The 12221-nt window shown below is 43.7% G+C and overlaps 2 protein-coding genes across 31 annotated transcripts in view; both read right to left on the bottom strand.

The window, feature by feature from the left end:
* Nucleotides 1–12221, bottom strand: part of LOC144114734 (uncharacterized) — a 391960-nt gene that overhangs the window by 282785 nt on the left and 96954 nt on the right. For 19 of the 25 annotated variants that reach the window (XM_077648637.1, XM_077648640.1, XM_077648657.1 and 16 more), the window contains one exon: nt 4248–4328. The exons of the other annotated variants lie outside the window; for them this stretch is intronic. In XM_077648637.1, coding sequence (XP_077504763.1) covers nt 4248–4328 — 81 coding nt within the window. The remainder of the gene's footprint in view (nt 1–4247; nt 4329–12221) is intronic. 25 annotated transcript variants of the gene reach the window in all.
* LOC144114742 (uncharacterized) overlaps nt 7083–12221 on the bottom strand; it is a 201130-nt gene continuing 195991 nt past the window's right edge. For 4 of the 6 annotated variants that reach the window (XM_077648683.1, XM_077648682.1, XM_077648684.1 and 1 more), the window contains exon 6: nt 11354–11435. The gene's annotated coding sequence lies outside the window, so the exon portion shown is untranslated. Of the gene's footprint in view, nt 7153–11353; nt 11436–11800; nt 11835–12221 lie in introns of those variants that run through there. The other 2 variants (XM_077648678.1, XM_077648679.1) reach the window with 2 other exon arrangements.

Here is a 12221-nt window from a genome sequence, read left to right as displayed (position 1 = left end):
TAGCTGTTTGCGTTTCGCCTCCATCCAAACACGGCCACTGCGGTCGGGTTCGAACTCGGGTACTCCTGCTCAGTAGCCGAGCACCTTATCCACTGAGGAAATGTACATATTGTTTGAAGCGGCAGCAAAAGGGTCATTAGAGCTAAGTTAAACAGCCAAAATTACCACTCGAAATGCGTTTTCGCCTAGCGAAGAAAAATGCCATGATCGAGTGATACAGCAGATGACAAGAAACGTTAGCGAATTTTTAGCCACTTTGCGCATTGTATCCAAGAATCGAAAGTGCAACTGTGGAATTTTATTTCCATATTCTGTATTAGTAGTGTATATTACCCCTACCCCTATCCTTTCTTACTACCGCTTCCCTTTTCTTTCCCGCTACCTGTCCTTTCTCTCATGCTAGCTGCAGCTCAGGTGCTTCAGGTTTTGATGGCAGATGCCGCGGCTAGCAACATCTTTTCCTTCCTTTGTTATTTTATTAAGAAATAGCCACTAACAACAACTGTGAAATTCGAGTCATTCATATCGCCATTCCACATCACGGTGTGGCCATAAATTTAGTTTAATCTTGATCTGGATAAACTGAAGCTGGATGAGAGCTGTAACAAACAGCTGCAATGCAGTGAAATGCATACATGAATGAAAGTAAAATCTTCCATTGCTGCAAACGTTCACCACAAAATATCGTCATTATACTTCCCATCAGTTTAGTGTTTAAGCACTTCCCTTCTTTCATGCTGCAGCAGTTTGCTACGACGGTCATATAGGTAAACAAAGGCTGTGGCTAAAGGTACGTCGGACGGACCCCGCACATTTTTTTTTCCCAAGTAGGTCGGGCGTATCATGACCAACGTGTTTTTAAATGTCTGGCCATTTGACGCTATCTCGGCATTATGCTCGATATTGTTCCTGTTGCCCTCCTTTAGTCCGCCATCTACAAGGATAGTTATACATGTAGTTGATTCAAGAATATTTACGCTCACAGCCAGGAATGGGGTAATTGGAGTTCGATGTGCGTACTTCGAGAGTGCAGCAACTGTACTGCTATGAATGACAAACACTACGTATTACTACGTATTACTTACACTGTTTGCCACAGTTTGATTTCAACGTGCGAAATGCAATATTACTCATGCTATTTCCATGCCATCGTATGGGGCGCATGCATGTGCTTTTGTGCTGGGTGCCGAAATCCGCTTCATCAACTTGGAAGCTTGTTTCATTGCAGCGAGCCGCTGTACTCCTGCCGAAGTCAACTTTCTCCTTGCAGCTCCTCAAAGCTTTGCGAAGGCTGAGCTCCACAAACGCTAAGCAAGCAGTATGACGGGCATACATTGGACGTGACTTTAGCGATGGGACTACAGTGATGTCTGCCTTACCTTTAATCAGAATCGACTGGGAACATCGGACGTTCCATAAACAAAACTCCTAACAGGAATGCATTAACGAAACGGCTTCTGGCTTCAACAAAGAACGTCGCTGAGAAACACGCGGATGATGGGGCTGAAACGACCAGCTGGTCCAAGGCACTTAATCACTGATCTTTGAACTTTCTAATCGGTAGCAGGTATAACATGCTTTTTTTTTCGTACGTTCATCTGCCATGCTTGGGGGTGAACGTAGATTGCCGCTTGGAATCCACGTGCATCGGAGGTGGTGCGCTTGTTAGTGCTGCTATTCCTGGTATAGAAACGGGCACAGCAAAGAAAGTTGGTAGCGGTTTGGGTTCCCCTCGATTCTGGAATCAAAGCTCGGATAGTGGTCAACGCACGACAGCAGCACTTCCGTGAAACCGGAGAACCGCATGTTAGGGTACATTGAGAGGGAAGAAATCAGTGATCCGGTTCGCTACGGCATCTGTGGTGCATGAGCAGACCGGGTAATCCTCGGAGAAAAGGCACTGATTCTCTCTTGTGGGGAAGTGTGTGAGGTGCACAAAAGATCCGCGGCGGATATGTGAACACGGTGCGTCGACAGTGGCGCGTCGCACAGAGGAGCGCTGCGCGTGCCATCCCAGCGTTGCGCGTGTGCACGTGCAAAGGGTGTGTGCAAAGTGACGGTGACAAAGAGCATGGCAAGCGCGAAGCGGAGAGCTGACGTGTCATAAAACCAAGGTGTGAAGGAAGACAGAGCAGCGAAGATGGGGTCATTCAAACGTGGAGGTGGCAGTCATCGGACAAAGGGTCCGTGCTGCCGTGACCTCCTTTGGATCACTGACGCAAGCCTACTGCGGTCCTTGCAAGCATGGAGGTGGCAACCGATGGAATGAGGGTCCGTGCTGCCGAAAGGCTCTCTAGGATAGCCTGCTTTAAGCCTCCAGCGTTTCATGACGCCGTCGACGAGACCTGGCTACCTTTTTCCTGCCGCTGCCAAGTTCTTCGGGCTGTTTACTGAAGACCACTGGCGTCTTCCTGCAGTTTTCTCCACTCCTAATACCACCTGGCTCTCTTTCACCGCCTCCGTCAATGTAACGCCAGCGACACGTCGCATTTCATCAACCAGCGTTCCGTCCTGTCTACAAGGCATCCCCGGTTCACCTGGGACACACAGTACTGGGTGAACTCTTTCCTTCATTCTGTAGTGTTGTACGCATGTTGATTGTGTGTTTTTCTTGTTTTCGTTTCCATTTCTTATTGGCCTTTTACCTTTAAATCATAAATACGGCTTCGTTTTGTTTTCTTTGATCTCCTTATTCTCTTGTCCTCTTGTTCGAATCTGCACGCGATAGCGCTCCTCTTCGGAAAGTCGGGGACGCGTTACCGATTCGCGAAACAGTCCTCTGCACACAATGCATACACATGACCGAACTGCAGAAGCCTTGTTACCACTCTGGAGCAGTCGTTCTTTTGCACAACCGTGGTCGTAGACTGTCACAACGGCCGCTCATAAGGAACCAAACTGGGCTAAGTAGTTGTTCACTTTGGCACTGTGAGCACCGTGTTGACAAAAATCGACAGGAGAGTGCCTGGTAGCTGACACTCGTTAGACCGCATTTCTTCTTCAGTTTCGTGTCGCTCTTTCATGTCAGCCTCTGACAACACAGCACACCGTGCAGAAATTAGTGTGTTCTTTTGCTATGGATCAAGGTTGCTGTGCCAACTTGCGAGCTTGCAGTCACCCTGCCTCAAGCGCAGATTTCTCATCATCCACGAGAGAGACGCCACCTAGGTGGCCACGACTGTACCGAAAAACATAGTGCATGCCCCAAGAATTCATTTCAAGATCCAAGACAGCACGAGGTGACATCCTTTCATTCAACTCGAAAGCAAACTCTGGTGGCCGTCCTGCACTTGTCTGGGATGCACTTTGCCTAAAATGCTCGCAGGTCACCCTACGGTTAAAATCCGAAATATTATATCAAGGTCAGTTATGTACCAGAGCTCGGAAATCAAGAGTTCTGTGCATGCAGATCTGCAGTCCACAGTTAAGCAAGGGGCATCGTGGACACGCCACAGCTATCGAGTGGCCGGGTCACCAGTCTCTACTCTGTGAATGTGCCTGAACCACATGAGCCTCTCTGGCTTCACGGAAGTGCTGCTGTCACTGACCACTATCAGAATTTCGATCCCAGAATCGAGAGGAACCCAACGTGTGACCAACTTTCTTTGCTGCACACATTCCTCGACTGGCTCGAGCAGCGCTAATAAGTGCAGCTGCCCAATCAAAGTGGCGTTCGTTTACTCGTAGTAGCGTTCGGCTATCACACCCGGCGACTACCGGCCAAATGTCCGATGCACGCGGATTACAAGCAGCCTTGCACCATTCCAGTAGGGACATCCCTACATCAAGAATGCTAAGTGGACAACATATTTTTCCCCAGTTGTCGAACGAATAACTTAATTTCACTTTACTATTTGCTTGTGCAAGCTCTCCCTAATGCAAAGTTTTCAATGTGAGCCTCTTGTATTTACCCAAGTGTTGTATGGTGCTTGAAGTCCAGGCACCTTGTTTTTGCTCAGCCTGCTATTTGAATGAAACAAAAAGCTAAACAATAATTTCTGAAGCTGCCACCTTTGGGTTGCGCAGCAGAAAGTAGCATGACAGAGTAATGTGGCCAGTACACACAATACAAAAGGTTCATAAGACCCAAATTTTCAACGTGTGTATAACACATTGGCTCAAACTTGTTAAGCACATTTTGTAAAGCTTTATTTTTTTTTATGTAGAGGCTAGTCCAGCAGTGTTTTTGCAAGGAAAAACAGCCTTACTGCCCCCTAAGATTTCCTAAGATACGAAGCTGTAGTTACCTTGGCTGACTTCTGCTCAGAATTCTTCGGTGAGCCTTTGTTGTTACTCTCCTGTTGCTGCACTTGTTTGGACTTCTTTTTCTGCAGAGAAACAACAAAAATCTTGTGAGCCTTGCAGCAAATACTTTTGTTGTGTTTATCCATGTATGTAGATATAGCCACATTAAGAAACTAAAAAATAAAACATAGACGATGCAGTTGATTTCTCTGCTTAGACTGCTAGTATCATGCTGTAGAAAGATGTAAACACAATTCAAGATTGTGCAGCTGCACAACATTTGGCTCCGATGTCCACCTCTTTTGTAGCCTTTTTCACCACATGAAAAGTGATGCAAGGAAGCTGCAGATAGTTTAGGGAGGCTGCGCACATTCTCTCATTCTTTTTCCTTGGTCCAAAAAATAGCTCATGATAGAGCTGGAAAATAATATTAGCTACTATTATCAGTACCACAGCTATGCACATGCACAACCATTTCCAAACAACTATATATATAAAACATTACATTAGGTGCTGAAAAATGTTATCCACGATATAGCCACATCAGAAACACCCAGCGCAAACATAATGGCATGGACATTGTTCATTACTCAATATAGTAGCACAGAAACACAGGTCTTATTTGTCCTCTGATTTTTGCCTTTTTTGTAGTAGCCTCAACAGCAACAGTCAGCTAACAGCAGCAATTTTTTAAAATTTACTAATTCCAGCGCAATACCTGCACCTGACTCTGTGCTTCCAACTTGGTTTCTACCGGCAAATGTTTCTCGGGGCTCGCTATTATTGCTGGCAAACATGAAACAGCGCACAGACCAAAATTCACACCCTTAACAAGACTACTGCCTCCAAGGCAGGAAATCTACTGAAAAACGGCCAATGACAATGGCTCAACCCACAGGAGTGCTGTAAGGCTTCGAATTCCTTTTCCAAAAAACTTAGAAGGAAAAGGTTATTCATAGCTTTCCTCAAGGATCAATACAATGTGTTCAGCTGCGGGCATTGCTACCTGCATACACTGAACCAGCAGCAGCCTAGTGCAGGACGAAAGCCTCTTCCAGTCATTTCCAGTTATTTCCACAACCCACAACCCCATTATTACCAAAAATTTCTTCACCTCGTCACTCCAGCCAACTCTCAGTAATCCTAAATTATTTTTAATTAGCCTCAACAATGTTATCTGTCTTGATGAGAAACATGCAGCAGAGAAAAGATAAGCGAGTAGGCATCCTGAAATCAGCCAGCAATTAATAATGTTTGGTTTAGTTTATGGGGCTTAACATACCAAAGCAATTCAGGCTGTGAAGGACGCCATAGTGGTAAGCTCCAGAGAATTTAGACCACCTGGGGTTCTTTAATGTGCACTGACACCGCACAGCACTCTAAAATTTCAACTCCATCAAAACACGACTGGCGCAGTCGGGATCGATCTTGCGTCTTTCGAGTCAGCAGCCGAGCACCACAACCACTGAGCCACTACGGTGGCAATTAATAATATCACAGTAGGTGTAAAACAAGCAGGGTCATAAATGGCACACAATCAGGCTGATGCAGAATTGAAAATGTTCTTTGGGCAAACATGCACCCACAAACGGAAAACAACTTGGCAGCAGCGATATAGCAGCAGTGCACTCAGTGGTCATCGAGTTGGGAATGCCAGTCATTTTTTGTTGCCCTCAATTCAAAGATGAAGGACAACAGTTGAAATAAACCACCTAAAACGCCGGCAACTATCTCGAACATCATGGAAATGGCCGCATGTTTTTCAGAGCACTCTGGTTAGACTTCCATAGCAAATACAGTAAAAGCTCGTAAATTCGAATTCAGAAATGCGGACAATTCGAACTGCCGGTGCAGTCCTAGCTAACGCCCTTGTAAGTCTATGGCGCTGGACGCTCGCTAATTGGGACGATATTGGTCTCGCACCGGTTAATTCGAACGGGCTGCCGAAGGATGGCCACGTCTAGGAATGACCAGCGCGGCAAGCAGTCGTAAAAACAGCCCAACTCAAACCTGAATCACATGCTGCAGTGTCGAATGCGCACTTCTAACGTGCGTGCAACGGCAGGACTAATGAAAAACATCAATCTCCGAGACTTGTCCGACCACGTAGTTTCGGTTTCACTCTTCCGAGCTTTGCGCCAGCCCGCGGCAAGAGCGGCTATCAGCCGCGAATTTGACAGCCAATTAAGACCAGCTGAGTGCCGTTTTAGACGCTGATTGGGGCAGCTGCGGGTTTCCCTTGCTTCCATCACCATGGTTCTTCCATTGTGCCATGGTTTCACCATGGAGGAAGGAAAGTTGCGCCGAAACTACGTGCTTACCACGTGCCGTTCGCTGTTTGTACAGCCAGCTAAGCACGGCTGCATGTCCAATCCAAGTGGCCGTGAATGAAGCCTCTGTGAAAGGGCTCCACTGCTACCGTGCAGTACCGTGAAGGACGTCAGGGAGGCCGTTACCATTTTGGAGCCGTTCTGCTTTGACGTGCACAGTGCGCACAATAAGGTGTTGATGGAAATGTGAAAATTATTCATCGTAGTGCTGTTCTCATCTCAAAAGCTGGTGAACATTGCCCACTATATTTCAGCAAATAAATCTGCCATGATGCAAACAGTTCCTGTCAGTTTTTTGCAAGGTCATTCGATAATTAGAACTTCGGATAATGCAAACATTTTTCCAGGTCCCTTGAAATTCGAATTAACAAGCTTTCAATCTAAGGAACTGATAACAACACATTTTGGATACCATGTGCAATGCTGAAACTCAGGCACAGCAAAGCTTCACTGCAATAAAAATTTTAAAAAGTTCTTCTGTGTTAACTTTCGAAGTTTGAGCTATACCTTAAGCTGTGGCAAGCTTGGTGTTTTTTGCTTTTCCTCCTCGACGGTGGTGGCTGGTCTTGTATCCAGGCTGCAATACATCAACATACATTTCAAGTGCCACTGTGGGTTTTCTACTGAAAGCGCCACTGTAATTATAGTCTTCAATGACTTCGCACCATCAAAAGCTCTAGCTATAGAAAGACACAAACTTAGCACTGACAGTGGTGGCCACAACCAGCAGTTAATACTGGTAAGTCATTAGTAATTACCACAAAGCATGAAATGCTTACTGATAGCTACCCTGCAGTACTTTCCATGACAGAACTTCCCTGAAACTTTAGCGAGTCTGAAATAAGCTCTGCTAGTTGTTGAAATGGGCCTAGAAACAACATCAAGCGAAAGTGCTCCCCAAGCGTAAAAATTCTGCTCTCACTAGCAGCTTGAATGACTCTTGCAACAAATGTAAAACAGCAAAGGCCTCATTAAACCAAACTGTTAGTGTTATGTATATTGAATTCAGGCTACATTTTTAAGTAAACTAAGCACTGTGATTTGCAATCCAGTAATTCATGCCGTCTTTTGAGATTGTATGAAGACATGAAAAGACAGCACCGCTTTGCTGAGAAAAAAGACCTATAACCTCTACCTTCACCGGAAATTGAGAGTACAATGCCCCATCCTTCCACTCGTTGCTTAAGAAGTGAATGTTACAAATCTGGATATTCAGCGAAGGACAAAAGAAGCACAGCGCTGCATCACTAAAAAGCAAAGGCCTGCAAAACGGAGACTGCTCAAACAGTACAGTGGTCAAACCCACCAGCAGGCATGAATCCAACACTTTAACATTTAATTAATCACTGGTCACAAAATAACAGTTCATTTCGCCACTGAGAGTAGGCGTAAACAGGAAATTCATAGCAGTGGACAGTTCACTGTACACCAAGCGTCATGAAAAGAAACTGCATGTGCAGGGTTTAGACTTTGCTTCTTTTTTTTTTTAATTGAGCGGGCCTTCTGGTATTTATTTTGGAATGCAACTTTCATTGTTTTTTGGCAAGTTATTTTCTACGAAACAGTTTTTTTTTTTCCCAGTCAAATATATCATGTCCACGTGCAGTGAAAAATGACGCAGAGTTTTATATTGGCCTTTTTTTTTTGAACGACAAGCTCATATAGTAGCCATTAACACACAAATGGCCGTATTAAGAGCCGCACTCAAAACCATGGTACTAAATTCCAAAAATAGCGTTACTTCAGTGAGTTCCCGGTTCGAGCACTTTCTTAATTTCCATCTGGGATCTACTGTAACTGGTACTAAATAGCCAGCTATTTGTGACATGCATGCCATAAATACTGCCATTTTTCGGCTAAAATTGAGTTTCAAAAAAAAAAAAATTGCCATACTTTTATCAGTGTTTTTCAGTTCAAACCAAATAGTCCAATGCTTAATTATGTGTCCATAATTTTCATATTGCTATTGCTAGAGCATGTTTTGTTGTTGTGTTGTGTCGGGCTTTAATAGCACATAGGCAACTAAGGCCATCATGCACCAAACGCAAGGTTTGTGTGTTTGTATTGAGGGAACCAAAACGATTTAGCATCTCACAATTCCTTTAGCAGCTTTGCTTCCTTATAAATGTAAAGACTTTAGAAATTTCAAAAAGTGCTTTTTCTCCCAGGAGTAACCTAGGGTGCAATGGGATGTGTTCATCATAAAGTTGTGGGGAATGCTTTTGTCTTAGTTGCCTGAGCTTAGTGCATGAATATAAAATGTGGTTTATGGTTACCACTTCTCCACGGAATTCACATGTAGGTTTGTCTTGTTCTGTCAGGATGAAGTTATGTGTGAGGTATGTGTGGCCTATACGAAGACGGCACAGAATCACTTCCTTGAAATGTTCCTAATGGGTGCATGACTTCCATTCACCTAAAACTGGCTTTAACAAGTGTAGTTTGTTATTTACTTCGGTGTTACAAGCGGACTGCCATTTTTTTCCTTAATTTCTGATGTACTAGGTTCAAGCAATCTTTAAAGGGCACCTTTACTTTTTTTTATTCACTTGCCATTTGCTTGAGCAGCGCAGAAGCCTGGTCTCTCACCCCCTTTTATTCCATCATGACTCGGTACCCAGCACAGTTTTATGTTTTGTCCTTAGGCTACGGCTGTTATGTTGTGTATGATGCCACCAAGAAGCGCAGTGATTGCATTTCTAGAGTGAAGAGCTGTAAGTATGCTTAGGAAGTCTCCATAAAAGATACTATTTGCAAGGCTCTCATTTACTATTTTTTCTACGGCTACACAGACAGCGGAACATTCAGCAGTGAAAATAGATGCACACTGTGGAAGTCTTACTGTTTCTTCCCATTTCACTCGTATTACTGCATTTTCTACATAAACATCCATGTTTGAACCATCAGTATAGAGGTCCAAAAAGCTACTGTCCATTTCTTCGAGTGCAAGGAATTCTTGTATAATATGTTGTTGTGGAGTTTGCTTTTTACGGAACTGTTTAAATGTGGAATCGCAGATTACAAGAAAATTGTACCATAGAGGTAGTGGGTCTCGTCTTTGGGCAATGTCGCGCAGTGTGTTCTGCATACAGAGATTCTGGCACATCTCTTCGAACTGCAAGACCAATGACCTGGTAGCCAGAGATTTGTTGTTGAATATTATTCTAGAAGAACATTCTGTTACAACCAGATAGCAGATGTGTTTCGGTAGCGATCTTACTTTAAGGACATATGCACACGTTAGATCAGTTCTTCTATGTGAGGGTTCATTTGTTTTTGCACAGAGTCCGACTATGGGGGATGTCCTGTATGCACCGCATGAAAAGCACAGGCCTGAGTTGTGTACAGGATCTAATTTTTTTAGGCATGCACACGTTAGAGCAGTTCTTCTAATTTCAAGTGAGGGTTCATTTGTTTTTGCACAGAGTCCGACTATGGGGGATGTCCTGTATGCACCGCATTAGAGGCGCAGGCTTGAGTTGTGTACAGGATCTAATTTTTTTAGGTATGCACACATTAGAGCAGTTCTTCTAATTTCAAGTGAGGGTTCATTTGTTTTTGCAACGAGTTCGAATATGGGGGATGTCCTGTATGCACCGCATGAGAGGCGCAGGCCTGAGTTGTGTACAGGATCTCATTTTCTTAGGTATGCACACGTTAGAGCAGGTCTTCTAATTTCAAGTGAGGGTTCATTTGTTTCTGCACAGAGTCCGACTATGGGGGATGTCCTGTATGCACCGCATGAGAGGCGCAGGCCTGAGTTGTGTTACAGGATCTTATTTTTTTAGGTATGACGGTCTCGCTGAGCCATACACAACACGCCCATAGGAGGAATGTACCAAAGAGCGATAAATGTGCAAAAGACATGTTCTATCAGACCACCAATGCTTCCTTGAGAGCACTTTGAGTATGTCTAATGATTGCGAGGCTTTTTTTTCTTTAGCGTGTTTATGTGAAGCAAGGACGTGAGCTTTGTCAAATGTTATTCCTAAAAATTTATGCTCTTGTTTTACTGGTAGTATGGTTTCATTCGAGTGCAGGGTGGGGTCATTCTGCAATTTTCTTTTGAGCGAGAAAAGAACCGCTACTGTTTTTTGGGGGGCAGACCTTAAACCCATTTCTGTCAGCCCAAATCGCTAGTCTGTTTAATGTTAGCTGTATCAGTCTCTCACAAGGTTGATAAGCTGGAGGATGTGCACGCAATAAACCTTGGAATTATTCTGCATATGAAATTCATTTTCATAACAAATAGTGCAGTGCCTAAAACGCACCCCAGAGGTACTCCATTTTCTTGAATGAAGTCCCTTGGAAACACTGAATCCAGGCATACACGAAATGAACGGCTGGACAAGAAATCTTTCAACCAGTTCAGTATCCTACCACGAATACCTAAGTCAACTAGGTCACGGAGAAGCGACTGCTGTAGCTATTGTAGCTATCCTCCTCTGTACCTGAACTGGCTGGTTAAATACCACAACTCGGAACCTTCTTCATGACAGCTTTTGACATCTTTGATGACAAAGGGATCTTCAGTCTTGCTCTAGTGTGCTTCTGTTTTGTAAAATACGTGTCCGGAAAAATGCAAGCACCTGAATGCATCTCATGGTTAAAAATCAATTACTGGTCACTTCTAAACCCAATATTTACCCTCAAATGCAAGCATGCCTTAATAGGCACAATGCATTTGCGTTGCCAGCACAACTGCTGCATTTTGCAAGTCTCAAAACATCTTAGCATGCCAATATATATTTGCACTGCTTGCAGTAAGAATCACATACCCTAGTGATGACTTCAGCACTGTGGCTAACATTGGTGGAATGTACCTAGCCACAGTAGCATGTGCAGCAACCATAAAGTCCTCTAAAACAGATGCAGAAATGAAAGGTAGTAAATAACTCTCTCTCATGCAGCCAAAATTTTAGTGCTATTGAACACAAAGTGACCTAACAACTCCACTACTACATCCTCACTGCTTTATTGAAAGTCTGGCTTAATGTTGTTAAAAATTAACTACATTATAATAAAGCAAACTGTAAAGGCAAATTAAAAAGAAAATGATCGAAAGGGAGAACTGCATATCTCCACCCTTGGAGTAACTCAATATGTACATGCTATTTCCAGATTCTGAAATAACAAACTAAATGGAAACAGACAATCAAAAGACCTTATTTGCTGGGTTTTTGTATCTAGAGTCTTATGAAGTAGCAAAGGTAATGAACACATACCCTTTTTAAGCTTTATGTCCAAAACATGACACGGCTGAAAAGTATATATATTATTTTACAAATGAGAACTGCATATGGCTCTTTGTACATAGCGAACGGCAGTGGCAATGTCACTGTACAGCCACACACAATATTAAACAGCGCACACTACTGCCTTATAACATTTTTCACACATTGCCTAATTGAAACTGGCAGCTGTGGTATGTGCAGGCAGGTAGTGGGTGCTAGTGCGCTTTCTCATAGACAAATAATATTTATTCACGTCTGATAGAGAAGGCTTGCAATTAGAATGGAGTGGTGTGCTTAATTTACTATAGTGTCCACACCTGTACATATGTAATATTATTGAAAGCTCTTGCATTTGCCCACTGGTTGCTAATTAAATTTTCTAGGTGAGCCTGGGCCACCTGGGTAATTTTAC

Source organism: Amblyomma americanum, chromosome 1, assembly GCF_052857255.1.
Source record: "Amblyomma americanum isolate KBUSLIRL-KWMA chromosome 1, ASM5285725v1, whole genome shotgun sequence".
Taxonomy (NCBI): domain Eukaryota; kingdom Metazoa; phylum Arthropoda; class Arachnida; order Ixodida; family Ixodidae; genus Amblyomma; species Amblyomma americanum.
This window is presented reverse-complemented; position numbering and strand designations above follow the sequence as displayed.